Raw genomic sequence first — 18,149 nt, 5'->3', positions numbered from 1 at the left:
GCGAAGGTTCAAATTTCTTGTCTAGATTTGATTGTATTACCCACTGAGGGAATGATATCGGTGGCCTATAGATCTCTTCGGGAGAGGTGGGGGTTAGATCTTATGAAGATCACTACTGTAATTCTCCTTGTTTCTACACTCAGCATTCTCCAAAAGTTCTTTTAGATTCGTGCCACTGTTAGGATCGACGGTCGCGGCTAGAGAGGGGGGGTGTGAATAGCCGACTCAAATTTCTCGTTTCTTCCTACGAATTAGGTTAGCGCAGCGGAAATAATATAATAGAAACGAGAACGAGAAGATCAAACCTTAGACGCAGCGATGTAACGAGGTTCGGAGATGAAACTCCTACTCCTCGGCGTGTCCGTAAGGTGGACGAAGCCTATCAATCCGTCGGTGGATGAGACCCCGGAAAATCGGCTAATATGAACTCCTTCTAGGTGGAGAAACCTCGCCACAATAACTCTTGCAACAGCAAGATAGAAGTACACAAAATACAAAGAAGCACAAGACAATATGAATGTAAAACAAACAAGCTTGCCTTCTCGTCTGGAGTCCGTTGATGAAGCAGCAGCTTCACGGATGCCAGCAGCAGGGAAGCTCACGCGAAGCTTCAAGAAGTATGAGCTCAGCAGAGCTCGCAGAAGGAACCTCGAAGAACTTGAAGAAGCAAGAAGAAGGTCCTGTAGAGTCGCTCGACTCTTTATATAGCTGAACCTGCAAACCTGTGAAGGCAGAAGAAGACACAGAAGATCGAGATCTAGCCGTTGTCACTCACAACGGCTAGGTCTGGACCGATCAGGCTCCAACCTGATCGGTCCACACTGTCCTTGATCGGTCTTGGGGACCGATCAGGCTAAGCCTGGACCGATCAGGCTATGTCCTGATCGGTCCAGTAGGAGTCTGATCGGTCCCTGGACCGATCAGCCTTTCTCCTTCTTCTCTTCTGTTTGTTTCCTGATCGGTCTTCAGACCGATCAGATAATCCACAGAAGCATTCTGTTTGGTTACTGATCGGTCACCAGACCGATCAGCCGTATCACTGGATCGGTCCCCAGATCGATCCAGAGCTTGGTTTTTCCCAATACCAAGTCCCAAGTCTCCCACACCAACATCCGGTCAACCTTGACCTGTTGGTACATCATGCTTAGCATCTGGTCACTCCCTTGACCTGCTAAGACTCCCCACCAAGTGTCCGGTCAATCCCTTTGACCCACTTGGACTTTTCTCTTCGTGCCAAGTATCCGGTCACTCCCTTGACCTACTTGACCTTCTCAACACCAGATGTCCGATCATCCTTGATCCATCTGGATTTTTCCTTGCCCGGCTTTACTCACCAGGACTTTCACCTAGCTTTACTCACTAGGGTTTCCAATCTGCCTGGCTTCACTCACCAGGACTTCCAAACTGCCTAGCTTCACTCACTAGGACTTTTACCTGGCTTCACTCACTAGGATTTTTCATTTGCCTTCCTGGTCTAGAGAACGAGCTACCGAGCCCTCTCTGACCTTGTCCGGAGAACGAGCTACCGAGCCCTCTCCGACTTCGTCCGGTCCAGAGAACGAGCTACCAAGCCCTCTCTGACCTAGTCCGGAGAACGAGCTACCGAGCCCTCTCCGACTTCCACATCAGGTCCAGAGAACGAGCTACCGAGCCCTCTCTGACCATAGTCCGGAGAACGAGCTACCGAGCCCTCTCCGACTCCATCAAGTCCAGAGAACGAGCTACCGAGCCCTCTCTGACCACAGTCCGGAGAACGAGCTACCAAGCCCTCTCCGACTTCCACATGCCAAGCTTCCATACTTGTACTTCTCCGTGCCAAGTCCCTGCTTGGACTTTTCCCATGCCAAGCTCCCTGCTTGGACTTTTCCGTGCCAAGTCTCCATACTTGGACTTTTCCCGTGCCAAGCTCCCTGCTTGGACTTCTCGAAATAGATCAACTCAAGTCGGGTCAACCTTGACCAAGGGTTGCACCCACAACCTCCCAAGTTTTCCAATATTCTTGATACAACTCTTCTATTCTCGTCAAACATCAGAATAGAACTTTTCTATTCTCGTCAAACATCAAAATACAACTCGAGTCAGGTCAACCAGGTCAACCTTGACCTAAGGTTGCACCAACAATCTCCCCCTTTTTGATGTTTGACAAAACCCATAATCAAGTTAGGTTAAACCGATAACTTAACTTAGGTTTTCCAATGTTCTTCCTTGAACATTCTTTGGACATTCTCCCATTCTCCCCCTTTTTGACACACATCAAAAAGAGTGAATCAAGGTCAAGAGTTTCTTCCTAATGAAAGTCCCATACCTTTCATTGAAACTCTTAATTTCCCCCTTGATACTAAGGTCAACAATTAACTTAGTGATAATCCCACATCACTCAAGTCTTTAGGAGTAAAAACTCCCTCTAAAGGTCAACTCCCCCTTGACCAATAGGTAAAACTCCCCCTAAAGGTCAACTCCCCCTTGACCATTGCACCAACAATGTCTTGGAGAGTTTCAAACCTTTAGAAATCTAAACTACCAACTTCCATAGCTGAAATTTCAGTCAACAGTCGAAAAATCAGCATTTGGCACGCTCTGATCGGTCACCAGACCGATCAGCCTTCACTGGATCGGTCACCAGACCGATCCACACTCTCCTGGATCGGTCCTAGTGACCGATCCACACTTTCCTGGACCGATCAGAATCCTCTCTGATCGGTCCACAAGTCTGATATCAGAATTTCTGATTTTCCTCCCGAAATTCAGAAACTCCTAGAAAATTCCAAAAATTGTAAAACTTTGAGGATACATTCCTCATAACATATACTATCAAGAAAAAATAGTTTTCTATGAAAATAACTTCCATTTTCAAATCTTGATACAAAGTTCAAAAGATTTTGAAATAACTCAAAGTTAATCAATCTTTGTATCAACTTACTCAATGATGAATGTTATCACTAGAAAAGCTTCATCAAGGTTTTTCAAATTAACTTTGAAATGATTTTAAACCATTTAATTTAGGACCACAATCTTAGGGCTAAATGTACATGACTTGTATACAAGCTTTCCCTATGATCCTCAATTTCGAATTATGCTCATCTAGGTACAAGAACTATGCACCTTGATCCTAACTCATGATCCTAATATCTCACACACATCTAAGGTGTATCAAACACATCCAAGTCAATTTTGATGTGAGATATGGGTTTAGGTCATCTTAGGCTAAGTTCTCATGCATTTTCTAAACAACAATTTGATCTCCATATCAAATTGTGTTTTTGTCCTTAAATAAAATTAATTGATTATAAATGCAAAAGATGATGACATGGCATATAATGATATCATAAGTAAAAACATGTGCCAAAGTCATGATGGCATGGCATAAAGTATGAAACTTAAATAGAGCATGACATTTAACTAACCTAAGCATTATCATGACATTTCAAATGATAATAAATTAAATATGATGTCATGACATGGCATATGGCAAACAATATATGGCAAATAACATGTAAAGGTATAGAAGATACCTAATTCTAGCCTTAATTGCCATTTTTGATAGTTTTGATCATTTTGCCATAGGTTCTATATTCTAAGTGTAATAGACCTAGCATTTTATACCAAAGATTTTTAGATCACTATGTGCCAATTAGATTGACTCTAGACAACTCCTCAAATATGATTGGCACATCCTAATCACCTTAGGAATAACTTTTCATTCATTTTCAAGGCTTGATTACACCTTGAAAATTCCTAAAGTGCCACCTTTTGCCATGATTAGGTTAACTACCTATTCAAGTAAGGTTGGCACACCCTAAACCATCTAGCGTGATGAAATCACGCTCCTAGGAACCCAAAACCTATTTGAGCTAATTGGGTTCACTAAATATTCACTAGGGATGACTTCCCTAGCAACCCTCCTAATGACCCTCCTAGGCTTTAAAGCCTTGGTCATTTGGGACTCATCAAGATCAACTCTAGGGGTGACTCCCCTTGTGACCTTGGTGATGGTCTTTCTAGCCCTAGGTCTTGTTCCATAATAAAATGGAACATTATGATAAGTAGGCTTTGATTTTTGACCATTAAACCCTTGAGTTGACTTCTCTAAATTCTTAAGGGTCTTTTCTAAATTGTCAAGTCTTGACCTCAAGACTTGATTTTCCTTTTCTAATACCTCAAGTTTTAATTTGTCATTTTTCTTTGAGGTATACCTAGGCATATGTCTAGTTGTTTTGGGATTCCTACCTAGGTTTTCCTTAACCTTAGATGGGTCAATTCTAGGGTTGGTTTTTCTAGTATTGTCCTTATCTAGACTAACATGTTTGGCACCTAAGCACGTGTATCGGTTACTATAGTTATCATGCTTATCATCATTGGCAATTGCAATAAAGCTACTAGCATGTTTCTTATTAGAATTGTAATAATGTGCCTTAAAGGGTACCTTAGGGTTTGCCTTAGCTCCCCCTATAGATGTGCTCGGTCTCTTGTCCTTGTGAGATTGCCTCCCCCTTGGACATTGGCTCCTATAGTGTCCCCTTCGCTTGCATTGGAAGCACACCACGTGCTCCTTACCCTTGCGTATCGGGACTCCGGCTTTCTTGACCTTTGGCGCCGGTGGAGTCTTCCTAATCCTCCTTGGACACTTACTCTTGTAATGTCCATATTCCCTACACTCAAAGCACATTATATGTAATTTACAAGAAATTAAATTGCTTGAGTTACCTAGTGTTGAGGGTGGATATGAGCTTTCTCCTTCATCCCTTCCGGAGATAGAAGCTTCTTCTTCTTGCTCCAATCTTGAAGAAGAACTCTCCTCCTCTTCTTCCTTAGATGTTGAGTAGCCCTCAACTTCTAATTCCTTACATCCATGAAGTGAGCTACTTGACTCACTTGATTCCTCTTCATGACTTGAATTGGAGCTTCCCTCATGGAACTTGGCCAAGTTGTTCCACAATTCCTTGGCATTGTTGTAACCACCTATCTTACACAAGATATCGTTAGGTAATGAGAATTCAAAAATTTTCATTACCTCGTCGTTGATTACAGATTGGTGGATTTGTTCCTTTGTCCACCTCTTCTTCTCAAGAATTTCTCCTTCTTCATCCCTTGGAGGAACAAAACCTACTTGTACACACTTCCAATTAACTAAGTTAGTCATAAGAAAGTACTTCATTTTTACCTTCCAAAAGGCGAAGTCGTCGCGATCGTAGAAGGGTGGAATCGTTACATCTTCTCCAAGTCCATCCATTCTCTAGCTCGTGCTCCCCCGGGTGTTAATCCGACGAAGAGCGACCTCGCTCTGATACCACTTGTTAGGATCAACGGTCGCGGCTAGAGAGGGGGGGTGTGAATAGCCGACTCAAATTTCTCGTTTCTTCCTACGAATTAGGTTAGCGCAGCGGAAATAATATAATAGAAACGAGAACGAGAAGATCAAACTTTAGACGCAGCGATGTAACGAGGTTCGGAGATGAAACTCCTACTCCTCGGCGTGTCTGTAAGGTGGACGAAGCCTATCAATCCGTCGGTGGATGAGACCTCGGAAAATCGGCTAATATGAACTCCTTCTAGGTGGAGAAACCTCGCCACAATAACTCTTGCAACAGCAAGATAGAAGTACACAAAATACAAAGAAGCACAAGACAATATGAATGTAAAACAAACAAGCTTGCCTTCTCGTCTGGAGTCCGTTGATGAAGCAGCAGCTTTACGGATGCCAGCAGCAGGGAAGCTCACGCGAAGCTTCAAGAAGTATGAGCTCAGCAGAGCTCGCAGAAGGAACCTCGAAGAACTTGAAGAAGCAAGAAGAAGGTCCTGTAGAGTCGCTCGACTCTTTATATAGCTGAACCTGCAAACCTGTGAAGGCAGAAGAAGACACAGAAGATCGAGATCTAGCCGTTGTCACTCACAACGGCTAGGTCTGGACCGATCAGGCTCCAACCTGATCGGTCCACACTGTCCTTGATCGGTCTTGGGGACCGATCAGGCTATGTCCTGATCGGTCCAGTAGGAGTCTGATCGGTCCCTGGACCGATCAGCCTTTCTCCTTCTTCTCTTCTGTTTGCTTTCTGATCGGTCTTCAGACCGATCAGATAATCCACAGAAGCATTCTGTTTGGTTACTGATCGGTCACCAGACCGATCAGCCATATCACTGGATCGGTCCCCAGATCGATCCAGAGCTTGGTTTTTCCCAATACCAAGTCCCAAGTCTCCCACACCAACATCCGGTCAACCTTGACCTGTTGGTACATTATGCTTAGCATCTGGTCACTCCCTTGACTTGCTAAGACTCCCCACCAAGTGTCCGGTCACCGCCAGAAAGGGAAACAAGTTAGAGGGAGAAGAAGTTGAAGCACCAAAGTCAACAAGTCAAAGATTTCATCAAGGTTCAACTTCAAATGGAATTCCGAGATGGATTCGGATTCGACATGAGGGTGCCTCCACCGTACACATCAAGTTTCGATCTTTGGAAATCAAAGATCGAAAATTTCTTCATGGTGAACATAGAGCAATGGTTTTCTCTAATGGAAGGTTTCCAAACTCCAACAAATTCAAAAGATAAAATTCTCAAGAAGAGCAAGTGGAGCCAAGAGAAAATTCAAAGAAGCAAATCCAATGACAAAGTGACCAAAGTATTGGTCAATGTTGGGACTTTCGAGCCGCAAAAACCCGCTTTTTGCGTTGCGAAAACCTCGAAGTCTTGCCACGGATCCGTGCGAAGATAAATAAAATTCATGTACATGTTTGTTTATCCTAGATCTACCTTAGATCTACATGATAAGAGTGTTACCCTTGTCGCGATGCCCTTCGCTTATCCCGCTCGTCCAAACGGTTGCCGGATTTCGTAGAGTGTGAAGTGTACACTCCTCTACACGTATCCACACGGACAAAAGGTGGAGAAAAACCACTTAGAGTGTGCTAACACCCTTGAATGGTTTCGGAAATGGAGGAGAGGGAGAGAAGAAGAGAAGAGAAGAGGAAGAAGAAGAAGTTACAACAAGCACAAATGCTTACACTAATGTGGCCGGCCACATAAAGGAGGGTTTTAAACCTCCATGTAATACCAAGAGTCATGACTCTTGGTCTTCCTCATGAGGTGGCACACTATGATGTAGCCTTGATGATGTGGAACACCATAATTGGCCGGCCCCATGCCAAGTCACAATGAGGTGGCATTTGGTCAAGTCAAACTTGACTCTTCATCTTCCCTCTCAATTCAAGTCAAACTTGACCTTTTTTATCTCCCATGGTTGATCAAATAAAACCATTGATTCAAGTCAATTTAATTTAATGAATCTCTATTCATTGGTTTAAATTGACTCAATGAATCATAATATAAATTAGACTCATTCTACACATGAATCAAATTGAGTCCAACTCAATTAGTCTAATTTGAATTATTCTTAATCCAATTTGGTTCATCACATGAACCTAATCCTCTTGGTCCATCATATGAATCTAATCTCCATCTAATTGTCCTTTGTGTGTGACTCTATAGGTTCTTGTAACGTTGGCAATGCTCCTAAACTCATTTAGAAACATAAGTAATGAGCGGTATCTAGCAACACATCATTATTACCCAAGTTACAAGAATGTTGAGATCCAACATCACCTTTGTGATTACTAATTGTGACTCTCACAATATATGATAATGTCCTTCTATCCTTGACATCTAAATTGATCAACTAAGGCATAGATCGTGCCATCCTCTAATCAATTTATGTCTTGAACTCCAAGTAGACTCGCTCTAATCAAATGAGCTCAATATCTCATATTGACTCATTTGGGCATGACCATGCACTTAGTGGTCTCACTTTATTAAGAATCATGATGTCACTCCCGTCATATAGGAGGGATAGATCCCATCTACATCACTCACATCCCTCCGCATAATTTGTTACATACCCAGTAGTCGTCTTTATAGTCCACCCATTTATGGGTGACGTTTGACGAAGCCAAAGTATGCAACTCCTTATGTAGGGAACTATGGTGACTTCAGGTCCAAGGACTGATAGTCATACTAATAGTCACATGAGAAAGTATATGCCACTCATGTAACGATCCATGATACTTTCTCATGGCGGGTCATTCAGTATACATTCTCCAATGCATACCCATGTGTCAACTTGATATCTCTATATCCATGACTTGTGAGATCAAGTCATCGAGTTGACCTACATGCTAGTCTCATCGTATTAACATTGTCCCTGAATGTTAATACTTGACTAGGAATGATTAAGAGTAGTATTCTCTATATCATCTCATTATCGATTCAACCAATCGATTGATATAGATAAGAATCTTCTACTCAAGGACGTTATTATACTTAGTTATTTGGTACCAATACAAGTAAGTATAATAACCATAAAGAAATACCTTTATAAATATATAGGAATATGATACATCGAGTCAATACAACAATCATCACATGATTGGCTCTAGGGCTCTCATTAACGGTCAATATATTACCGAGCAATATTTTGAAGCAAATAGGAGAATTTGAAGATGCCAAGGACTATAAGCAAATTGGATAAACTCCATGAGGTCCCCTCCACTGTACCAAACCAAGAAGAATACAAAGAGGGTGACTCATTGGATCAAGATCAAGAGGAAGAAGACTTCGAAGTTGAGAGATGCTCAAATTTAGAAGGAGAAGAACAAGAAGCTTTATCCTCAATGGAATGCAACAAAAAAGGTAAAAGAGGGAGCATACTCTTTGTTCAATGAGCAAGAGGATGAAGATTAAGAAGCCTCCACCTCTAGGATTGAGGGAGAGTGTCATGTATTGACATCGGAGCAAGAAGAGGCTTCCACTTTCTCGTCAAATGAAAAAGAAGAAGATTGTGTCACCTCCATAAATCAAGAAAAATCAAATGGAGGATCATGTGCCACCCTTACAAGCCAAGGTATAACAATTTCAAGTTTAAATAATAAAAATCACATTATTTGCTTTGAGTGTAGGGAAAGAGGATACTATAAGAGCAAGTATCCAAAATTGGCCAAGAAGAAGGGCCAAGTGGCACCCAAGGGCAAGGAGAAGCCCAAGAGAGTCAGTCCCATGGAACACAAGGGCAAGGAGCACATTGTGTGCTTCTCTTGCAATCAAAGAGGACATTATATAAGTCAATACCCTAAAGGGAATAAGCCGACCAAAGTCAAAGGAGGAAGCACAAGTCAAGGGGGAGCTTCCAAGGTAAAATCCAAGGTATCATTCATTGAACCTATTCCCTTGACCTATGATAAAAAGCATGATAGAAATAATTTATATCATTTTAATGCTATTTATCATGAAAATATGAAGCAAGATAGAAGTAAAGAAAATCATGTGGCCTATCATGCTAAGACTACCACACCTAAAGCTAGGAAGGTAGACAAATTAGGCAATAACTCTAAGGATTTTAGTTATAGGCCTAAAAATAAAAATTCTCATAGAAATCAAGAAAAATCAAAATCTAAGGATTTAAGGTTGGGAAACCAAGCTTTAAGGTCAAGACTTGATAAATTAGAAAAGACCCTAAAGAAAATGGAAAATATTATTAAGGGTCAAAATGAGCGTAATCTAGGGAGAGTTAGACAAGAACCATCCAATGGTCATAGAGGTTTGACATTCAAACCCAAAGCCAAGAAAAATGTTCCTTCTTATCATAGGGTTCCATATAGTTATGGAACCAACCCTAAGTCTAGAGGTCAAGTCAAAGATACAGGAGAAGTTATCCCTAGAAGTATTTTTGCCAAAACCAATGTGACTAAGACTTCTAAAAGTCTAAGAATGTCACTGAGAAGGTCACAAAAGAAGCAATCCCTATAGTTTACCTAGTGAAAGTGACCAAGGCTTCTAAGAAGCCTAGAAAGGTCGTTAGGAATGTATCTAGGGAAGTTATCCCTAGTGTATACCTAGAACATCCAAGGAGTACCAATAAGTTTTGGGTTCCTAGGAGCATTTTGTTTACACCCTAGATGTGTTTAGAGCGTGTCAACTCTCATTGGAAGGGTAGTTAACCCAACCTTGATGAAGTTGACACTTGGAGGCATTTTAAAGATTTTGTTAACCTTTGAAAATGAAAAAGATTAATTGGTTACTCTTTGGAAGAGTAAAATGTGTCAAACTTTGAGAAATTGGACTTAATTTTAATTGGCACAACTGGGAAAGAGTAAAAGAAATGCGAATTTGGGTTTTGCCATTTTCTTGAAGAAGATAATAGGGGAAATCTAGGCTTAATTTTAAGTTTAGCTATGGATTAAGGATACTTAGATAGATGATCTAGGTATATTTTACTTATGCTAAATTGTCATGCTTTGTTTGCTCATCATATTCTATGACATTATATTTTTCATTCATGCTTATTATGAAAAATAAACAAAAATACCATGTCATGTCATACATGCATCATGTAGTAATAATATATTTTATTTTGAAAATTCTATAACTCATCATGCATCATTTTAATTTCCTTGTAATTAAGGACAATGACATTTACTAACAAGTGACATCCTAGGTGGATATTCATCATTCCTAAAATACCTAGATAGATATGCATGTTCCCTAGTTTAGGGCAAAATCAAAATCGACATCTCACAAAGACTATAATTTGACTTGTATATGTTTTAGTACACATTATATACAAGTGAGACGTTAGGATGATGTACAAGACTCAATATGTTAATTTAGTGCATCTATACAAGACTAAAACGATGTACAAAGTTAGACACAAAATGTTAACTAAAATGATGTTGATTTAGTTAGACTCAAGATGCTAGGATGATGTACAAGACTCAAGACTAAAATGAGTTTTGATTTCATCAAAAATACAAAGTTATGTGTACTCCAATCATTGAGAAAGTTAATATACAAGTCATGTGCATTGTTTAAGTTAGGCCTTTCTCCGTGTGAACACCGTTGAGTAACTCTTCAGGGGGAGAGTTTTTGATGTATGTTAATAGGGGAGAATGTAGGAGTTAAGTTAGGCCTTCATTGCCCTCTAGGAAAGTTTAGGGGAGAATGTAGAGTTTAAATTATGTCTTCATTATCCAAAGGGGGAGTTTGCTCTCTAGGAAGGAAGAGAATGAAGGAAACTCTCATTCATGCTTTGGTATGAAGAAGAAGTTGAGGCTATGAGATTAGCCTAACTTAAAGGTATTGTCAAACATCAAAAAGGGGGAGATTATTGGTGCAATATCCCCTGGGTCAGGCTGACCAGGTTGACTAAGCTTGAGTTGGCTCAAGCTTGGGTCTTGATGTTTGGAGTTCGATGTTTGACAATATATGGAGATTGTAGGTGCAATCGTCCGATTGGGAAGATTGTTGATGCAATTATCCTCTGGTCAAGGGTTGACCAGGTTGATGTGAAGAAGAGTCAAATAGGTCAAAGGAGTGACAGGATACTTGACTGGGAAAGTCCTAACTAGAGGTTAGGCAGTTGAAAGTCCTAGTGAGTGAAGCCGAGCAGTGGGAAAGTCCTGGTGAGTGAAGCTAGGCAGATAAAAAGTCCTGGTGAGTGAAGCCATGCAGATGTAAAGTCCTAGTGAGTGAAGCTAGGTAGAATGAAAGTCCTGATGAGTGAAGCCATGCAGATGAAAAGTCTTGATGAGTGAAGCCAGGTACATGAAAAATCTTAGTGAGTGAAGCTAGGCAGAAGGAAAGTCTTAGTGAGTAAAGCCAGACAGTTGAAAGTTCTGGTGAGTGAAGCCAGGCAGTATGAAAGTCCTAGTGAGTGAAGTTAGGCCGATGAAAAGTCCTGGTGAGTGAAATCAGGCACGTGGAAATCTAGGTGGGTCAAGGTTGACCGGACACCTGATGTTGGTAAGTCCAAGTAGGTCAAAGGAGTGACCGGATACTTGGCATAAGGAAATCCAGATGGGTCAAGGGTGACCGAACATCTGATGGGAGGAAGTCCAAGTGGGTCTTGGAGGACCGAGCACTTGGCATGAGAGGTAAGTCCAAGTGGGTCAAGGTTGACCGAACACTTGGCACGAGGAGAAAAGTCCAAATGGGTCAAAGAATTGACCGAATACTTGGTGAAGAAGTCCGGCAGGTCAGGTCTGACCGGATGCTAGGCATGAGGAATTCCAATAGGTCACGGTTGACCAGATGTTGGATTTGGAGACCCTTGAGCTTGATTTGAGCAAGTCAAGGGTGGTCAATCGATCAGCCAATCGGTTGGACCGAAGCCTAATCGATCAACCGATCAATTGAGAGAATATTATGATAAACAACAACCCAATCGATTGGTCGATCGTTCAGGGTGTTTATTGCGCAAACAAAATAGTCCCCAATCGATCAGCCTATCGATTGAACACCGCCAATCGATCAACCGATCGATTGGGGGCTGAAAATCGCGTGAGTCGCGATAAAGACTGAATCGATCAACTGATCGATTCAGGTCTTTTCCAGCAGAGCACAGAGGCGCTTTGAATCGACCAATCGATCGATTTAGCCTCCCCAATCGATTGGTCAATCGATTGGGATGTGACCATTACACATGTTAAAGTTGTTGGCAAGCGATTTCTTCGTTACTGCTTCGCGAGCTCTATCCCAATCTTCACGGGGTCTTCTCCACCGAGCTCACACACACACCCGATCTTGGAGGCTTAGAGAGGAGTGTTGTTGCACTTCCAAGCAAGTCAAGAGGTGTATTCAAGCTAGAAGAAGAGCAAGATAGAGTTTCTTCATTGTAAATCTTGTAAGATTTGCTATTGTATTAGCTTATATTTCGTTCTTCTTGTATATTTTGTTGTGTGAGTCTTATATAAGGTTTCTTCACCTCCAGTAGTTACCGAATGAGAGTGTTTTTATTAGCGCGTATGGATTCTTGGATTAGTCACATATTCTTGAGGTGGATACCAAGTAAATCTACGTGTTAGCGTTGTGAGTCTTGTTTCAAGTTCTTTCTGCTGTATATCAATAACACCGAAGCAAGCCAAGCATCAAACGACTCTAACAAATACCACCCCGGTGTTCATTTTTTTTTTTGAAAACAACATAGTGGTGGGTGCTGGACTCTCTGAATTAATTCGATTAATTCAATTGAAAATTAAATTAATTGATATTTTATTGGTTTAGTTTGTTCAATTTTGTTGAAATGTTTAGTCAGTTTGAAAAAAAAATAATTTGTTTGATTTCAGTTTGTTCGATTAGTTCAATTTTTTTTTTCAATTTCAGTTTAATCGATTCAGTTGATTTGGTTTTGAACCAATTACTTAGTCCTAGATGGAGTTAGGGCACACGTGAGGTTGTCACTTCAAGAGTCTGGAAGGATAAATTAACTCTAGATGCCTCCGATTCGATTCTTCGACTTGTTCGCTGGAAGTGACCTAAGGATGACAATTTTCTCTAACCCAGTGCAAGATTTGATACTCGGCCCAAATGGAGAAGGATATGGAGGATTTTTTTTTAACCCAGTTAAATAATTGGGAATGAGGATTTTTAGATTGAGGTATGAAGGATTTTCCTATCCATACTATCGATTAATAGTTTGAAAAATATCTTGAAAATTCTCCCTAACATTGTCTCTAATTTGTAATTTATTATTGTCTGTTATGATTTTATACGTTTGACAAATAATGACAAAGGGAGAGAATACTAAAGATAAAAATTAGAAAATATTAAAATTTCAAAATTTTTACTATTACTTTTTTTTAATCATGCTATAATAAATGAGGATGAAGATACAACATATGAACTCCAATTCCAATTCTATCATTGTTATCCCTAAATTGATTAGATGGGATAGATAAGAGTGAGCCCATTTGAGCCGCCCTGCTATAGCTAACTATATATTTTCTAGAAAATATAACTTAATTTTTATTAATTTATATAAACATTTAAAAAATAATCTAATATGATATAATTCATATACTATTTAATATCAATGAATTTAAGTTTGTTTACCATTAAAAAATAAACAATGAGGGAATATTATGGACTCGTGGTATGTAATAATCATATTAATTAGTTATATTATTTTCATAATTTTTATTATTCATTGTTCAAATATTATCTAGATATTATAATATAATATAAATAATTTTTTTTATTTATATAGGAGATAATTTGCTGTCATAATAATAATAACAAAAGAAGGTAAATCAATCATATTAAAATTATCTTTTAAACAAAAGAGAGTAATAATTTTGATTGAATTTTTTATAATATCATTAAAAAAAGTATTTTTAAATATAGGTATATTTTTAATATTATTTTTCAAATAAAATACCTTTTATAATGATAAAAATAACGGCACTTTAAATTTCCTCGTATTTCTATTTTATCAAAATGTCATTCCATATAACCCTTAAAGTCCCTTGAGTCAATTCGAGATACACAAGATACGGTGCCAAGGGCGTCTAATTTGAAATTTAAAAAATTATAATTAATCAGATAGATAATATTAAATTTGGGATTCGACCCATAAAAATTTTCCACATGCTCATATACATGTATGGGTTAAATGAAATAAAAATTAAAAAAATAAGTGTCTTTAAGTCCAGAAGCTTCTAAATTCAAAGGGCATTTAAGGCCTTTTAGCTATATATAGGGAGTAATTTATGATTAAATAATATTTTAAGAGGCCCACCAAAAATGAATAAATTTAAGAAACGCCCCCTTAAATTTTTTACCAAATAATAATGTCTTTGAATAACTTGTCTTGCCATTGAATGTTTTTTAGATGTCCTATTATTATTATTTATTTATTGATGCTATTATTTATAGAAAATTTAAAAAATGATAGTAATTGATTTCTATGCATTAAAATATAGCTATGGTTATACCTACTATAAATTATACAAATTATAATAGTCATACTATATCTATAATTTTAAAATAAAAAATAATGAGACTCCTTATGAAACCTTCTTAACAATAATAAAATTAAATAACTATTTTAATTTTTAATTCTATATATATATATATTTTATGAGAATCTCTCGTTGGAAGGTTGAGGGAGACAATATATCTTTAAAACTTTTTATTAATATTATTATTATAAAATAGGTATGTTGATTATTTTACATCATAATATTAGATATGAATACAATATCAAAACTTATGGATAGTATTTAATTATTATTTTAACTTTCTTTATAATATTTATATATTTTAAAATTACATTTCAAACGGAAATTTTAATATATAAAATAAAATATTTTGTTATTTTAAAAGCTTACATGTTTATTTAAATTGTGAAAGTAAATTGATCAATAACAATTTAGGAAGTTTATCTTAAATATAATATATATGATATTAAATATTGTAATTTAATAATATTAACTAATGATATTTACTAATGAAAATGGAAGTAAATTGAGTGTAATATTTTAGTAATTTAATTTAATTCATCTAAAAAATATTGTAACTGACAAGTAATAAATTTGGTGACACGCTTATTAACATCTAAAAATTAATTAATTATCCATAATTAGTGATTCAAAGCATAATATTGTTAATATATGAAATATTCGTGATTATTACTTGCTGTTCGTATCATCGTACCAAATTAAGATCATGCAAATTATTCATGGGACGCGGAAAAAAATATATTAATTCGCATGCAAATTAATTAATTCAATGCATATTTTAAATTAGAAATAATAATTATATCGAGAAAGTGAATTGACCAGATGCCAAAAACGAAAAATTGAATTAAACGTGGAAATTGAGGTGGAAAATTTTAAATTTTAAAATATATCGCCATCTTTGATTTGTTCCACTGTCTAAATTTCTTAATTAAGCTCCCAATTAATATAATCACGTAGAGAATTCTAAATCATACATGTCATAAACCACGTCATTTATTGATAAATTTCCAACCATTTCTTTCTGAAAAATAGCTCGAGTAAGACTAATCCTAATTAATATCTGCATTAAATAAAATAAAATAATTAATTTAATGGGAAATTAAATAAAGGAAAAGATTTACTTCCCCAAGTTTAGCGAAATTTTGACTTTAGCTTTCCTAGTTTGAAAATATCAATATACTCCTGGAGTTATCAAATTTGAAGGAAACATTTATAGAAAGCTCCACAAGTTTCTATGGTCGAAGTTTTTTTTAAATTAGCCCTTTCAAATTAGAATATTTTGTTTCCGTATCATGTGATTTCCACAAATAATAAATTTCGATGCATACCGTGGGGGCTAAAATTCAATATTTGATAAATTAGGCCTCGTTGGGAAAAAACGTCCCCGTGTTGTGATTTCTTCAAATTTCAGCGGGCAGAGTGAAAAATAATTAAAAGTCAATGGGCCGAGAACGAAATCCCACAGATTTCTCCTAATAACGCAGTTTCCACTAATCCTTCAATCAATGCTTTTGTTAATCCTGGAAATTAATCTTAATGCCCTCGATTTTTAGTAATAAAACCTCTCTCCAAATCCGCGATTAAGGCACGCCATTGATTGCGTTAACAAAACGGGCGCGGTGGACTTCGTCGTCTTAAGCCCTGCGCTGCCCTCGCTACGACCACCCGCGTCCATCTCCACAACGACAGCTGATTCCTCTTTCCTTATCTCTTATTCCACGTCTATTTCATTCGCCTCTGGTAACCTCGAACGACGACGATAGCAGACGTTACGGTTCGCAGAGTGCCCTGTTGTTAGATTTCCCGTCCGTCCATGGCCATAGAAGCGCACCATCCCTCGAATCTCCTCTTCAGCAACTGGTAATCCTCGATAGGCTGTAAAGCTTCGAATCTTTTTCATGGCAGATAGGTAAAGTTTTGATCTTTTAGGCTGATACTTTTTCGGTCATCTGTTTGCAGCGGCGAGGAGACGACGGGTGCTCCCGGTTTCTTTGAGTCGCCGTCGGCGGTTATCTTCCAGGAAGAAGGTGGAGCAGTAGGAAATTTGAATCCGAGAAAGAGAGGAAGAGAAGAATCGATTTTGAATCCAATAGCTATGGGAGTTGCTCCGGTGATGACGAACGGCAATGTTAGTGACTTCTCGTTTCTCCAACCGAATTGCATCGCTTCGCCGATGTTTGTTGGCGTCAATTGGCCACTGGCGAAATCCGCCGGTCCCTTGACCGCCGCCGGCCTTCAACTCGGCTTGGGGGCTCAACAGCAGCAGTTTCAGACACCGAGTTCTTTTTCTGCCGGAATTTCGGATGAACTCGTCCTTCATTTGCAGCAATTCCAGAAAGATGTCGACGGATATGTCCGCGAGCAAGGAGAGATTCTGCGGCAATCTATTACCGGAAAATGGCAGTCTCATGCACGAACTTTGATACGAGCCGCGGTCTCATCCGCACAACGGAGACTGACCGCCAAGGAAGCGGAGAGGCAGCTGGCAGTACGGAGAGTCGCCGAGCTCGAACAGAGGATAATCCAATTGCAAGATGAAACTCTGTCTTGGCGGACTAAGGCCTTAGTCGCCCAATCTCAGGTTTCCTCCCTCCAGATCCATCTTCAACAGGCGATGGAGGTCGCCGCCGTGGCCCAAGAGAGACAAGGAGAGAGCTGCGACCCAGCCCTTGCCGATGACGCTGCATCAGCCGCGTGTGTCGACTCAGCCTCACCGCGGTCGGCGTCCTATGGTTCCTGCCGCGCCTGCTGCAAGAAGGAGTCAACGGCCACCTCGGTAGTGCTCCCTTGTCGCCACCTCTGTCTTTGCGCTGATTGCTCGGCCTCCGACTCCGCACTCCGCTGCCCCGTCTGTGGTTTTGTCGGCACCGGAATCTTACACATTGCCTTCACCTGAATCACTTCATTACTTTTATATTTCCGGCGGTAACAAAATCAAGAAAAAAATAAAATTATTTGAGAATTGCAATCATATTGATTCAATATGAACGGAAATTTATTTATTGTTTTGTAATTTTATATATTAAAATTTAATTATAGTATGATTAAATTTCATATCGTTCATATTAAAATTTTGATATATTGAAATTTTGATATACCGATATTGAAAATTTTAGTATAATATTATACTTGATATAGCATTAATATTGATATATTCGGTATATGTAAGTATGGTATATATGATATATCGAAATTTCATCATCCCTAACTAGTTGATTGTTGATTGACCAAGTTACCAAGTGACTTGGCATTGATCTCTTCTTTCGCCTCTATCTTCATGTCTATTTCATTAGCTGCTAGTGACCTTGAACGACGACGACAGTAAGATGTTATGGTTCACAGAGAACCTTGCTGTCAAGGTTTCTCGCT

At 38.8% G+C, this 18,149-nt stretch overlaps 1 protein-coding gene across 1 annotated transcript; it reads left to right on the top strand.

Annotated features, from left to right (window-relative positions):
- The first annotated feature begins 16,337 nt into the window (after positions 1-16,337).
- Positions 16,338-17,714, top strand: LOC121993724 (BOI-related E3 ubiquitin-protein ligase 1-like). The gene is made up of 2 exons (XM_042548069.1): positions 16,338-16,640; positions 16,740-17,714. Exons 1-2 carry the CDS (start codon positions 16,594-16,596, stop codon positions 17,674-17,676), a joined length of 984 nt encoding a protein of 327 aa, XP_042404003.1. The 5' UTR covers positions 16,338-16,593; the 3' UTR covers positions 17,677-17,714.
- The last annotated feature ends 435 nt before the right edge of the window (positions 17,715-18,149 follow it).

The sequence above is a fragment of the Zingiber officinale genome, chromosome 6A (genome assembly GCF_018446385.1).
Source record: "Zingiber officinale cultivar Zhangliang chromosome 6A, Zo_v1.1, whole genome shotgun sequence".
NCBI lineage: Eukaryota > Viridiplantae > Streptophyta > Magnoliopsida > Zingiberales > Zingiberaceae > Zingiber > Zingiber officinale.
This window is presented reverse-complemented; position numbering and strand designations above follow the sequence as displayed.